The 15592-nt window shown below is 38.2% G+C and overlaps 1 protein-coding gene across 2 annotated transcripts; it reads right to left on the minus strand.

Moving 5' to 3' along the window:
* Positions 1-262: 262 nt before the first annotated feature.
* On the minus strand, positions 263-3296 carry LOC126183228 (DNA-directed RNA polymerase III subunit RPC10). 2 transcript variants are annotated; one of them, XM_049925013.1, is made up of 2 exons: positions 2548-2790; positions 263-921 (listed from the first exon to the last, which is right to left on the minus strand). In XM_049925013.1, the coding sequence occupies exons 1-2, from the start codon at positions 2686-2688 to the stop codon at positions 736-738; spliced, it is 327 nt and encodes a 108-aa protein (XP_049780970.1). In that variant the 5' UTR covers positions 2689-2790; the 3' UTR covers positions 263-735. The 2 variants fall into 2 exon arrangements, 1 of the variants encoding a protein (XP_049780970.1); XR_007536708.1 differs by lacking the exon at positions 2548-2790 and adding an exon at positions 2815-3296 and having other exon boundaries at positions 784-921.
* Between the last annotated feature and the right edge of the window lie 12296 nt (positions 3297-15592).

The following is a 15592-nucleotide window of genomic DNA, read 5'->3' on the forward strand; positions in this document are numbered from 1 at the left end:
CTACTTTAGCTTTGCTGCTAACAATTACTATATAGAACCCATTTGGTTGCCAAAAACAAAAATCTCAGTGGCAAATAGCCTATATAGACTGTTCAGGGTAATGTCTAGATAGTCTCAGCTTTAATGTGATACACACCATGTACTGACCTCATGAAGTGACTCAGGGATAACAGGATAATTTTGTATTTATTGCAGATAACTTCAACATAAGTACTGTATAACCATATGGCAAAAACTCATGGCCTATTTTCATTGGCAACAATTTTTTTTTTTTTTTTAAACAGCAATTTAATATTACAACATGTGGTATTTCCACAATTGGCCACTGTCCTTTCCATAGACACTTTCAGCAATTTCCATTGCCAAAAGCTGATACTGACATTGCCAACCAACTGTCAATGCATCAAGAGTTACACAAACTACAAAATCCTGAAAATTAAAGAAAGGTTTCGAAACAGCATTGTGATCCACTCTACATCTTCAATTAAATGTGTTCCTTGTATTAATTTTTACACCTGCAACAATTAGGTCAACCAATTTCGTAGATAAGCCGTATAAAAAATTTCCAATTTTTTGTTGTTTCTTTTAACACTGGAGCAGATTTAAATTTACCATTCCATATGGATTAATCATGACATTACACCACAAGAGACCTTTATGCACTAGTGAAATAGTAAAAGACTGGCTTCCTTCCAAATTTTATTTTGCTGCACATTTACAACAATGTAAGTGTGGTTAATCTCGCCAGCGATGACCACACAGAGGATTACAACATTTGTAGAAAGTAGTCATAGGCTCATCTGCTGATCTTGTTTGAATCTGCATGAAATAAGCTCTTGGATTAGAACATTTAGGACAACGTTCCTCAGTAGAATCTACGTTTTCCCAAGCTGCAGCTCCTCCAAGTACATCATCAACTTCCTACAAATAGAAAAGATTAATGCACAGCAAACTTTTGTTTTAAAATTCACAGAGATAATAAAACATGTTATGGAGTGACGTACTAAATTTTAAGTTTCTCAAGAAATTATCACCTATGGCAAAAACTTTATTGTCACTTGAGCTAAATTAAACTGCCATGTAACACTATGCACGAATAAATGCACACTTACAGTCTCTACTTTGTCATTGTTTAATAAACAAATGTGTTCAGATTAATTTTTATTCAGAAGTTAGATATTCCTTTCTCATTCAAAAATAATCATAAATAAATGTAACAATGAACTATCAGCATGGAAGAGTGAGCACTAAAATGTCCTTTTATCATTGTCAGAGTGAATGGCAACAAAAAGGTTGGAGTAGGTAACTGTGTAACAAGATAGAAAACCATGCCAAACTTGCACTGTATGTAACAGAAGAATAGTACTGGAGAAAAAAATAATGAGATAGGGATCTGCATCCAGCTGTAAAAAAGAAGTGGAAGTGAGGTGGCACAATGGTAAAGATACTGCACACTCAAATCCCTGTGTACTTGTGCTGTCTCTGTAAACCATTTAAAGTAAATTCTGACATGACTCCCTTGCAAAAGAAACAGCAAATTTTCTTACCCAAGCTAACATTTGTTCAGAGTCTACAGACAAATAGCAATTGGGCGTTATATCCTAATCTTTCAAAATTTGTGATACTCAAAGGAATTTGTACTCAACACTTAGCAAAATCTTACTAGCAGTGCACCATAGATCAATAGTGCACACTATTGAGAGACCAGTAAGGTTTAGATGACTGTTTCAGCTGCAAATAATACCACTTGCTCTATCTTCAAATAACTAACGTGTTTATGTTTTCAATATTGGTACAGCCGACAACCAACATTACCAAACAGCATTTGTTGTCCAATATATGGACATCACAAATTTCCAAAACAGAAGTGTTCTTTCGACACTAATTCCTGAAGTACCTTCAGTGGAATTCCTTTCCATATGAAAAAACTACTGTATGCTACCAAAGTCATGCCACTGTGTAATTAGTGGTTTAATAAAAAAAAAAAACACACGAGAGAGAGAGAGAGAGAGAGAGAGAGAGAGAGAGAGAGAGAGAGAGAAAAAATCGATTGAAACCAAATGCCGCTCTACAAAATATATTCACGGTAGTGCTGCTCTCAACCGAACTCTCCCTCCCAACCCCCTTTTCCACGGCATGTCCGAGAATACCAATCTACCCCATTTTCGCAATTGCCCTTCCGAAGTAAGATAAAAGCTATAGGGCAGGTAACACTGGGTCGTGAACACGAAATGGAGTATTCTTACTGCAGCTGGATAACAAGTTTCCCATTCAAATGGACAAGTAATCCTAAAATCACTGCACATATGTAACACTGAACGCAGCAGAAATCTGTATATTTTCGGTACTCCTCAATATTTCCATCTATATAGGTCACACTGGATTCTTTTACCAACCACACACATACACACAGTTTGTCGTTTCTATACATGTGACTGAAGATCAACGAGTACTACAAAAAATTCAGGAGAAAAGACTTTGCAGTGAAACACCAGAACTAAGTAAGAACAGAGCAATTATTTCTAAATAAAGTAAAAGTAACTGAACCTTTAGTTTTGGATGTACGCGATTAGATATACGATATATTATATCGTAGGAGTATGGACATGTTGCACAACAAAATCTATATGACTGTATACCGTCCTGCACCACAAGAGCATTAGCACAGTTTGGGCAGAACAGTAACATTCTACCGAATCCACTAACAAAAGGTGTGTTCAGTAGTTCTTCTAACAACAGAATGCGGAATCACCGCATATGTCACTGACGTTACAGTAAAAAGGACACCAACAGAAATCGTTACTTCTCACTTACCCTGCAGCCGACGCATGCTCAACCTCCTGACAGATACAACCAGAGTTGCTACACGAGGCAAAGTTGTCAGACGCAGGACGCACCAATGTACTTATTTAAACACGCAGGAAAATGAAACACTATTCATCATTGCCAAATGAACCTTTCTCGCATTCATGATGTTGTACAATATTACCCCGTTTTCCCCTTTCATTACAGGAATTTTATTTGAGAGTGAGAAAGCAATCATTAAATGAGCATTTACGTAAGAACTATACACCGATCTACAGACTGCATATTTCTACCAGTTATCAACAGCTCTGACGGGCATTTTCATTCCATTTTACTGAGAACTTCACATTTAATCATAGGCCATAGGCCTACAGCATATGAATTGTTTTCACATCCGAAATGAATCCATTGTACATAGTACGTTTAGCTACTCTAACGAGTTTTGTTAATACTTATTTTATATACGTAATCCGTTAGACCCGTCCGGATAGTCGCTCGCCATAGCACGCAACTTCCGACATACGCGGACATGCGTCGGCCCCGAATCGAATCCGATCGGCAGATTAACGACGACTCGACCAAGAGGATATCTATTAACATTGCTAAATCCTGAATAAGATCCATACCCCTCAAAGACACAGTATAAGGCCAGAAAGAAGAAGAGCCTTAATTATTTAATTTTACTTCGACATTCAATATACCCTTCTTAATGCTAGACAGTAAAACTCTTTTTTTTTTCGTTTAATACCAAAACATTTTCAATAAAACACCCAGCTTTGAAATATATGGTCTCGTTGTGATGTTCAAGATGTAAAGTATACGCAAAAATATCGGCATTGTGTGACTACATTACATAAATTATATTCCATGGATCCCACAGAGGGAATACGATAGGATGCAGAAAGAAGTCAGAGATCTATATTTTATTTACCGGTATGTGAAATAAAAGAGCATGTATTCTAGAAGCCAAAAACATATGCAGAAACCACAGAGTATATATATCTCTGGAATGAGCATTAGGATGCGGAGAACATATGTGTAGTCACCACACATTGCCAGCCTCATCACGTGATCTTCTGACCGCCATAGGCACTGATGGGCCAGCTCTGGTTCTCGTCAAACCGAGTTGAAAGTTTGCGTAAACCGAGCTCGAAACCGAGTTGGGACAAAAAAACAGCTGAGATAACATTCAACGCCATCTCTCACTTCTGAGCAGATCACGATTCATCTCAGTTAACCCAACCAAGTTTGGAGGTTTTCCAGTCGATGATTGTATATAATGTTCGCGCAAACATTGTTGACACGTGGCGCGGTGGCTGCTGGGAGTGACTGTAAATGGGAAATGCCACCAGTCAGCGCGCCGAGTGTCAACTTTCTTGGCGCGTGTAGTATGTTAGTCACAAGCGTGATGGATACTGTATAGGGCGCAATTTTTCGTCTTTCGGCTTGAAACATTGTAGATAGACTTGTGGTAACGTTTTGTTTGTGCACATTAATGAAGGTATAGACATCTGACTGGGATAAACTGGGGATCGGTCGGTTCGAAAGCGGTGGTGTGCTCCGAACTACAGCGAAACAAATCGTAGCTCAGCGCCACCAGCTGTACAACGCGCTCAACTCGAGTTAGTAAAAATCCAACCCAAGGGAGCCCGTTTCATAAACCGAGTTGACCCTAAGCTCCTTCAAACCAATCTGGCAGGAAAAGCTAAATCAACGTTGTACGTCGTTTGCCACATTTATGTCTGCTCGGGTTGTAACTCCTCTTAACATGCTGAGTTGGCAGAAAAATTCTTCTTGTGTTGATTTCTCTTGTTAGTGTCTGCGCAGTACGCCAAACTTTTTAATTGCAATTTTGTTTCTTATATGAAATCTGCTATCAAACTGAAAACACTTTCATGTTCCCTGACATCAAATATCTTATGCGAAAGAAATACGTTCCACCTAATGTAATTTATTTCTTACAAGCTATACACCCAATATCATTATAATTTGTCTAACATATCAGTCATTTTATTCCTTGAGGCAGTTCATAATCAGCGATTTTGTAGCCACATTCTCCACCACAAACACGAATGGCTACTGCACATTAACACAAAAATTCAAGTCATAATAGTGATGTCCCTTTCCACAATGAATATAACCTCTGTGCATAAAGGCAATGTCCCAACTGACTCTCTCTCTCTCTCACTCACACACACACACACACACACACACACACACACATCATTGCCAGGCCCAAACCAATAACGACAGAAACTTGAAATTTGCAGATGATGTTGATCTTATACCATAGATATGGTTTAAGAAGGCATTTCTCGAGATTCTACGCATAAGGGGCTGAGACAGGGGATGAAAGGCTTTTGGAAAACTTTTCGCTATTAAGGCTATTTTGAAGCTAGGCCTATGAGAATCGGTATTTCGTTTCTTGTTCAGAAATAAAGATATCTGTGTTTCAGCATTTTTTTTAATTCAGCCCCTGTGGGGGTGAAACAGTGAGTGAAAGTTTTTTTGAAAATAAATTATTATTAAAGAACTACTATAGGATTTTTAAGGCTTGATCTGCGAATATTAGTAATTGACTTCTCGGATAGAAACAAAAAAAATACTTGTTCCAATGTTTTTGGAAATTCAACCCCTCAGGGAGCGTTTCATGAAATATTTCATTATGAAAGCATTTTTAAAGCTGAATCTACGAAAATTTGAATTTCACTTCTTCATTAGAAATAAAAGATATGTCTTTCACTGTTTGTGGAAACTGAACACCTATGGGGGTTGAATAAGAGATGTAAGTTTTTATAAAAATACTTAATTATACAAGCATTTCTGAAGACTTTTTTGAAGATAAATCTCTGTTGGATGCTCAACTCCTAAAGGGGTGAAATAGGAGGTGGAAATGTTTTACGAAAAATTTCATTGTGAAAGCAATTTAAAGCTATATCTATGACAATAGATACTTGGCTTCTCAGTAACAAATGAAAAAAATCGTGTTTCACTGTATCTGGAAATTCTGCCCCTAAGAGAGTGGAATAGGACCAGACTCATCACCACCCAGCCCAAACCACTCAGGTTAAGAACTTGAAATTTGGAGATGGTCTGTATCTTATACTGTCGCCATCGTTTAAGAAGAAATTATTTTAATTTACACTCCTAAGAAGATGAAATGAGGGATGAAAGGCTTTTTGTAAATATGTTGCTATTATGGGAATTTTGAAGCTAGAGCTCCGAAATTTGGTATATAGTTTCTCAGTCAGAAGTAAAAAGTACGTGTTTCAGCATTTTTTGGAAATTCAACCAGTAAGGGGGAATGAAAATTTTTAAAAAATATAACATTATACTAAATATTTTTAAAGGTAAGTCTATGAAAACTGGTATTTCATTTCTCAGTCAGAGGTAAAGAAACATGTATTAGGGGATGAAGTTTCTATGGAAATACCACCATGAGAACACAAAAGGCATGATTAACAAAAACCTTGGGCTCCAGCAAGCAGAATCGTTTTTTTGTCAGAAGTACATTTGGCTAAGACCAAGGTTCTATGAACCTTATTTGGCTTGAAAAGCTTAGAAGGTGTAACAATTTGTGAACAACATAAATATTAGATTAAAGAAAAAATAAAAAGCTATGCTGACCATATAGTCTACACGAGCGAAGCAGCAGGCACTAACCTAGTATTCAATATTTTCATGTTCAGGACCTTACTTATACATTACTACTGCTTTTAAAAAAAAACGCAGTTGATATCCGTTTGACCTATGGCAGCGCCATCTAGCGGGGTTCCCACAGCACCATCTGGTTTCCCCCTTCAAACTAGACGAGTTTCGTTCTTTGTAGTTTTTTTCGGTTGATGCCTATTTCGTGAGATATTTGTCCCAGTCACTATCAATGGACCACCCTGTATATTTAGCACATTTGCCTCACACTACTTTACAGGCTAAGTAAGAAGTGAATAAAAAATCCGATCGCTGGTTAAATGCACTACAATGCCACATGTGTCCTACATATTACAAAGGTATATGACACGTTGCACTCTCCTCTCACCGCTACACGACCCACCTCCCCCCCCCCCCATCCACAGTATACTGCATGAACTAATATTGTTACTCCTGTAATATTTATTTTAACTATTCAGTGTCAGACCATTTAACAGCATCAAGGGAAGTGAGTGACAGAAATAGATGGCATCTTATGTAACAATATTTTATACTTGTTAATCAAATGGTAAAGACAATAAACTGAAAGTAAAATTCAACAAAGCATCTGGTTTTGTGCTTTGGTTACACTGTGTGTGTGTGTGGGTGGGTGGGTGCGCGTGTGTGTATGCGTGAGTGCACGCACACACGTGTGTGCTTCGGTTTTTGTGTTCCTGTATTATGATTCACATTCAGTCTATTTATTTCTTACAAACTTACTTCCCAAGCAGAATATAAAACCCAGGTGTAAAGATAACAAGTGTTGTGATAAAAGTAACATCCTATCCGACCAAGAGTGGAATATTTCAAGAACATCTTGCTTTCAAATAAAATGAGAAACTGTTTCTTCATTTTACACAATACCACATGGGAAGTATATTTCAATTTAAAACAAAGTGGCTACAAATTACGCAGATATGAGCTATCAGAAATGTATGAAAGGAAAGGTGCCTAACTTCTATGTCTTTTCTGGATTCACAGCTGATAAAAGAATCCCCATTTTGCAAGCTGTGGATTTAAGTAGCGGTTTATGTGTATCACTAACAATAAATGACGCACATCTTGCACAGAAACCAACAGATTTAAAATATTTCTTCGTAATGCAACCAGAACAGCACAGCACGTCAGAGTATCATATAACACAAACTTTTTCTCCTTCCTAGAATTTCTATTTGCAGCTGTAGCAACAACAGTAGGTCACACTGCTATCACCAACAAACAAATGGTGAAATGTGTTATATTAGAAGTTTCGAACTCCGCAGAAATCGTAAACAAACGGCTGTATCCTACGATCACATGACACTCCCAGGTTGATGTTGACAAAATGCACAGAATGCAATGCTCACTCCAGAGATATTTTTACTCTATGGCAGAAAAACAGTAGTTGTCACATTGTCTCACAGGCATGATGCCTTCTTGTGTAAACACAGAAGTTCAGAAAACAAGCTTTAACATAAGCAATCTGCATCGAAACGTTTCCACGAACCATGGAATGCATTTAAACTATGAGGGGAAAGGTTTGTTCGTGATTGTGTCAATGAAATAATTAATTAAAGACTTAAGGAATAGAGCAATCTATTACCTTCCTCTATGTCCTACTGACAACAGTGATTAAAGTAAAATGGACAATAAAGAACAACGAATAGACAACACAAGTGGCGATCCTAATTTAAACTAAAGGTATTTGGTGCTCTAAATGTGACTCTCAACTATCGAGTCATGAAAACACCATATCCAAAAATTTATCACCATAATGTGCAATTCCTGCGTACTGTTGTCTGATGAACTAAAAGATATCTCAGCATTTCACGTTTCTGAACACTGTCTTAAACCAAAATACGAAAATAAATAAATTCATTTTTTCTCTGTACTACTGCAGGAAAAATTGCAAGGAGGATGTGGTGGCAATTTGCACAAGGAAATACAGATTTTACTACTGTGACTTGACTAAGTAGAAGAAATGTCGAAAAGGATTACGAAATTGCAGTTATAAAATATATTCAGTTCAACCTGATTATTGCTACAGTTTACCAATGAACATCTGGAAATTATGCACTTTCCTTAAACGAAATGGAGTCATTGCTAAATAAAGTAAATAAAATGGATTGTAAGTCAGTAATTTGTAGCGGGTTCAGTAATGATTTCCTCACAAAGAGGTAGAAACAGATAGGCCCTTTTGAACCTTTTGCAACGTCCTATAATTTAATGGCTGAAGTAAAAGCTCATGTCCGAGTAACAGAAACTTGTGAAACAGCTTTAGATCAGTTTCTAGTCAAGAAAATTTTACACAACACTACACTAAAAATTTTCAATGCTGGTTTTAGTGAATGCCTTGATCAAATACTAAGCTTAAAAATGAAAGCGAGTATTATTAACAACATATTTTTAAGCACCACATGTAGAAGGTATAATCAGGATATTGTAAACTACTTCAACTACATGTTACAGAAAGAAAAATGGCCACAAGTTTACAAAATTAATGATATATGAAAAATTCAACACCTTCATTAATATGTTAACACATTTCTTTTTAATTGCATTCCCACTGAAAACTCTAACCATAAGGGGGAATTGCAGAACAAGCAGCTGGATCACAGGGAAAATAAGGGTTACTTGCCAGACTACTTTATGGAATATGTAACTCAAAAAATTCTTCACTTGAAATACATATATATTATAAAAAATATTCCAAAATACCAAGAAAAATAATAAGAGAAACAAACATAATGCATGATGATAAATACATTTATAATTCATCTAACAAAGCGAGTCCTATGTGAAGCGTTGTAAAAAAAGAATCTGGTGAACACAGACCATCCTGCAAAAATATGACTCTGTCACAAGAAAATAAATAAAAAAGTAATAAATCCCTTTAAAGGAACCAACAGATTTAACAATTTTTTCATAGGTGTTGCTGATAATATAATACAATCAATCCAATGAATATAAAATAAATTCCTAGGGAGGGTCAGAGTACATCTACTCTGCCTCACAACATGAACAAGCTAATGAAATAAAAGGACTAAGAAATTCCTACTCTGCAGACAATGGTGGTGCTCCTGCAACAATCGCAAAGAAGAGTTCATCAAACCTAATTGAGAGATATACACACTTATGTGACTGCTCATCAGCACACAAATATCCACCTAAAAATTGTATCTGAACACTTACCAGACCATAAACAAATTAAATATGGTATACCCTAAGGATCAGTAATGTGACGCCTTCTGTTCCTTCTGTATATAAATGATCTCAGCTTAAATGTGGATGCACATAAAACATTCATATTTTCAGAGTATACCACAATTTTGCTAAAAGAAGACAGTGATGGACAATTACAGCAATCAGTAAACACTGTCACAAAAAAATTTAGCAACTGAGCACAGAATAATCAGCTTGTAATGAATAATAAAAAACATTGAACTAAAACTCTACAATGCTCCAAACAAAGGCATGTTTATCCCATTAGTCTCTATCAATGATGAACAAAGTGGTATGATTACTGAAACCAAATTATTATGATTTGGCTGCAGAGCAATGTAAAACAGAACAAGCATACTGAATACCTTAATGCAGAACTGAGATAGACATCTTACTATCATTCCCCACTAAAATCACACTGTAGTGAGAAAACATACGCATATCATGCCTACTTCCATTCTGGGGAAACTCTAAAACACCTAATAGTACTTTCAAAATACAAAACGGGTTAGTAGAATCTTGTTTGGATGCAAACCTAGAGACTCTTGCAACCTGTTTAACATATCTGCTATTCTTCCATTACCATGTGTGCACATTATCACACTATGGAAACCCTTATATTCTTTAAAACAAATATGTAAGGACGAGACTGCAAAAAAACTGTGATATACATAATCACTTTACCAGAAAAAGAAAAATTTACATACAGCCCAAATCAACACATTTCTGTGCCAAAAAGATACTTTCCACATGGGTCTTAATCTTTACAACAAATGTCCTCAAAACATAAAACCTATTACTTTGGAAGAGCTCTAAAGTTGTGTTTACAGCATCACTGCATTTAGCCCATTGAAGAATATTTAAATTTATAATGTGTGTTATATACTTAATGTATAAAGTGTATTATTGTAACCTTAATTAAGTATTCCTAGAAATCACTTTCAGAAGTGTACTTATGATATGACTTGTCCATCGTCTTATGCAAAAGATGCTTTTGCAGACAACAAGTGCAATAAATACAATACAATACAATACAATAGCAGCTGGCTGCGGTGGTCTAGCGGTTCTAGGCGCTCAGTCCGGAACCACGCGACTGCTACGGTCGCAGGTTCGAATCCTGCCTTGGGCATGGATGTGTGTGATGTCCTTAGGTTAGTTAGGTTTAAGTAGTTCCAAGTTCTAGGGAACAGGCCTTCAACATGGATGACGACGACGCCACAAATTGTGAGATGAAAAGCAAGCATTTACCTAACGAGACAGTTGGAAATAAAGATAATTAACAGGCAAAAACGACGAAATAGCTGAGTAAAACAGACCAAGTGTCTCCGTAAGTGCTGCATTAGGGTAACTTGGGAATTCTGTATGGAACCAGATACCAGTTACACTGCTTCGTATAATAAAAAATCTGCCAAAACCGATGGAAAAACCATCTCAATACATCCTGTGGCCAATAGTGCTGACTGAGTTAGAATGATAGACATAGAATATGTGTACATGATAGCCAAGTTCAATGGATCAATTCATCAGATCCTTTTTATATATAAATAGAGGGAAAGACCCGAAATGTTGGCAACATGCACCCATTAGCATTGGAAAAAAATAGTTTTTCCAGAATAACCAGACTACCAAAGGAACATAAGAAACATCAGACCTGTAGGGAGAAACAGAATTAGAACAGGCATAAATTCCACAGAAGCTGCAAACAATTTAGTAGAATCGTCTCTGTTTCATAGCAAACTGTTATTAGCCTACATTCTAGTTCACAGATCGACTTAGCCTGGTGTGATTCATAGTGTTGATTTGAACATTACGGGTGAAAAATTATTTCAAGCCGTAGAAGCACCAACATAAGTTCTCAGCATCAGAAGGATAACTAAGTGCGTTTTAAATGGGAATTCTTTGTCATCTTTCTCACACAAAACATATGTTTTGATTTCTGATTCCCAAAACTTACCAGTCTGACCATTTGTCGCAACACTGAGACAATGTTTCAAATGCCTAAGATTTAACCATATTAGTAGTCAGTGATGTTCTCAGAAATGCTGTAAAAATTTTGGTGATAATCATTCAGTAGATGAGTGCTGAAACCCAAATCCCATATTGTAAAATGGAGTTACTTTGAACAATGGTGTAACATTGAACAGTTTTCCAGAAATTTATATATACTATTATAAATACTATTGAAATAATGTTGGAAGGTAAATTTCTGTTTGCATTATTTAGAATATTTATGTTGGTACCAGTATCTTGGCTAATTTTTTTCACCCGTGACCACTTTTATATGCACACAGGCCAATATTGACTTTAACCTTCCAAAAATATTGGTATCATAGCCTTTAATAAGTTTTTTAAATGTAGAATGCATGAGTTTTGCATTTAATTTGTGTATCTTAAGGTTATGTCAGGAAATATTTAGTAGGGAAATTTCTATCCTCAAATGAGGTAACACTGAACACTGTTCAAGGTTACCCCACAATTTAAACTATCTACCACTCATAATTCTTTCCATTTCGTATGAAGTAAATTGTTACTTTATACTAAAATTAGTGTGTTTAGGTGTTACATGGAGGGTTTTTATATTTCAATTTTAAAATTCCTGGTACATACATCTGTAAAGCTTATTCCCTTCCATATATGAGGTACTCTATGCAGATCTTGGAGGAAGCTGTGAATGAAGTAAAATGACTATGAGAGCAGCTAGCGGATATTTTTTCATTCCCATAGGAGTTCCCAGGAATAAATTGAGAAACAAATACACCAACAATATTGGGTAGCAATTGCCATTTTATGATTGGGAGAACAGTAGCTTCGTTGATCATCTTTTAACTGTATCTCACTGAGGATTTCCATTCGACCTCTTAGACTTACAAATGAGGGCAAAGGCCCATTTGACAGCACAGGGACGTAAGTTAACTACATTTAAAAATAATGTGCCAGGTACAGATCAAGGGTGTGTATTCAATGCGTTCTAGGCATGTACCACACATCCTGCAAAAATTAGTCCATTTAATAAATACAGTACTTCAATTTTGAAATCTTCGAAAAATAGTTAGTGGAGAGACACAGAACAGCAATGTACTCTGCTCTTTTGCTGGACAAGAGAACGACTAACTGCGACCTGTGGCACTCTGTGCGCTGGGGGGCGACAGCACTCTTGTGAGTAGACTGGGGATTAAACCGGAACAGCGGAAACGTCGTGAACAGTGGAAGCGTTGCCCACCAGCAGGTAAGCTGAGACTTGTGGAGGGGGAAGCGTTCTGTGGTGAGGCCACACACATCATTGAGAAAATGTGGGTAGGAGGGGAGAGATGGAGGGGTGCGCGAGCATGCAGTTTTCGGGAGAGGGTGCGACTTGATGTCACTGAAAGTGTGAGATGAAGAGACTGCACCGCTCGCTTCGTCCGGCCAGGATGCATTCGAAGTCCACATGTGGGTGTTGGTGGTGTCTAGATATATTCCTGGACGCATTTGCGGTTTTTCTTTTTAACTGTACATGTTTGCAATCGTCCTAAATTCCGTGAAGTGTTATATTTCAAAAACTACAATAGTTCTTAGTGTTTTTATTCCATGTCAGATGTGGCAATGGAAATAACTACAACTGTGAAACACCTACTTGAGAAATCGTTTTACACAAGAACACTTCAAGAGAATCTGGTAGTATTTAGGAAAGGTAGGCCGAAGCCATCATTACCTAACCTACTTTCAGAGCATAACAGCAAAAAAGAACTCTGCACTGTTTCACAGTACGAAAGTATTGACTGGTTGACGGGCTGTCCAAATTCAAATAAACTTTTTTGTTGGCAATGATTGCTGTTTTCCAGAGAAAAATCGGTGTGGAATAATCACGGCTTTTCAGATTTAAATTACCTGTCACACAGCCAACAAAGATATTAGAAATCACAAAATCGTATTCAGCCTTTTTGCAGTTAAAAATGTGTGTGAAGGGCAGAGTTGACATCTTATTAAACGAGCAGCACCAAAGTAATATTCGTCAGCACAATGAACAAGTTAAAAGGAACAGGGAAATTTTGAAAAGACTCATCGATGCAGTGTGTTACTTAGCTAAACAAGAACTCCCATTTCGAGGGCATAATGAGTCAAATGCTTCTGTTAACAAAGGAAATTACCTGGAATTATTGAATGTTTTGAAAAACTACGAATCCTTGTTAGAAATACATTTTAGTACTTCTACAGGATTTTGAGGAACTTCCACAGGTATACAATGTGAGTTATCAAAGCCATTTCTGAGGCAGTCAAAGGATCACTCGAACAGGAAATAGAAACAGCAGACTTTGTAGCCATTATACTTGACGAAACTTCAAACATACAGTGTAAATCGCAACTGTCCACAGTTCTGCGTTATATTCATGAAGGTGATATGAAAAGATTCATTGGTTTTACTGACATCAGTGCAGAGGGAACCCCCAATTGTTTGTTTGCTCACATTGAGTGCATACTCGACGAATTTTCCATTTCAGGGAAGTTGATCAGTCACATGTATGTTGGAACATCAGTAATGAGTAGTTGTATTAATGGCCCGGGAATGGTTTTGTCAAAGCATCCAACGGCTTTCTATCTCACTGATATGCCAATGTATTAATTTTGGGTTTGCAACAAAGCATCCACAATATAAAAGAATGTAAAACATTCTTCTGAACTCTGAGCTGTCTTTCTTCATTTTTTTTCCAAAATTTCTAAAAGAATTTACGTGTTACAGGAATTTGTTCAAAGGAAGTTGCCATCAACTGCCCCCACTAGGTGGATCTTCTCATCCAGATTACTCCACATACACTCCTGGAAATTGAAATAAGAACAACATGAATTCATTGTCCCAGGAAGGGGAAACTTTATTGACACATTCCTGGGGTCAGATACATCACATGATCACACTGACAGAACCACAGGCACATAGACACAGGCAACAGAGCATGCATAATGTCGGCACTAGTACAGTGTATATCCACCTTTCGCAGCAATGCAGGCTGCTATTCTCCCATGGAGACGATCGTAGAGATGCTGGATGTAGTCCTGTGGAACGGCTTGCCATGCCATTTCCACCTGGCGCCTCAGTTGGACCAGCGTTCGTGCTAGAAGTGCAGACCGCGTGAGACGACGCTTCATCCAGTCACAAACATGCTCAATGGGGGACAGATCCGGAGATCTTGCTGGCCAGGGTAGTTGACTTACACCTTCTAGAGCACGTTGGGTGGCACGGGATACATGCGGACGTGCATTGTCCTGTTGGAACAGCGAGTTCCCTTGCCGGTCTAGGAATGGTAGAACGATGGGTTCGATGACGGTTTGGATGTACCGTGCACTATTCAGTGTCCCCTCGACGATCACCAGTGGTGTACGGCCAGTGTAGGAGATCGCTCCCCACACCATGACGCCGGGTGTTGGCCCTGTGTGCCTCGGTTGTATGCAGTCCTGATTGTGGCGCTCACCTGCACGGCGCCAAACACGCATACGACCATCATTGGCACCAAGGCAGAAGCGACTCTCATCGCTGAAGACGACACGTCTCCATTCGTCCCTCCATTCACGCCTGTCGCGACACCACTGGAGGCGGGCTGCACGATGTTGGGGCGTGAGCGGAAGACGGCCTAACGGTGTGCGGGACCGTAGGCCAGCTTCATGGAGACGGTTGCGAATGGTCCTCGCCGATACCCCAGGAGCAACAGTGTCCCTAATTTGCTGGGAAGTGGCGGTGCGGTCCCCTACGGCACTGCGTAGGATCCTACGGTATTGGCGTGCATCCATGCGTCGCTGCGGTCCGGTCCCAGGTCGACGGGCACGTGCACCTTCCGCCGACCACTGGCGACAACATCGATGTACTGTGGAGACCTCACGCCCCACGTGTTGAGCAATTCGGCGGTACGTCCACCCGGCCTCCCGCATG

This window comes from Schistocerca cancellata, chromosome 4 (genome assembly GCF_023864275.1).
Source record: "Schistocerca cancellata isolate TAMUIC-IGC-003103 chromosome 4, iqSchCanc2.1, whole genome shotgun sequence".
NCBI lineage: Eukaryota > Metazoa > Arthropoda > Insecta > Orthoptera > Acrididae > Schistocerca > Schistocerca cancellata.

Coding starts and splice junctions, on each gene's coding strand:
- LOC126183228 (XM_049925013.1), bottom strand. CDS start 2,688: ATGTTACTGTTCTGCCCAAACTGTGCTAATGCTCTTGTGGTGCAGGAC. Junction 922..2,547: donor GCGTACATCCAAAACTAAAG/GTTCAGTTACTT, acceptor TTCTATTTGTAG/GAAGTTGATGATGTACTTGG.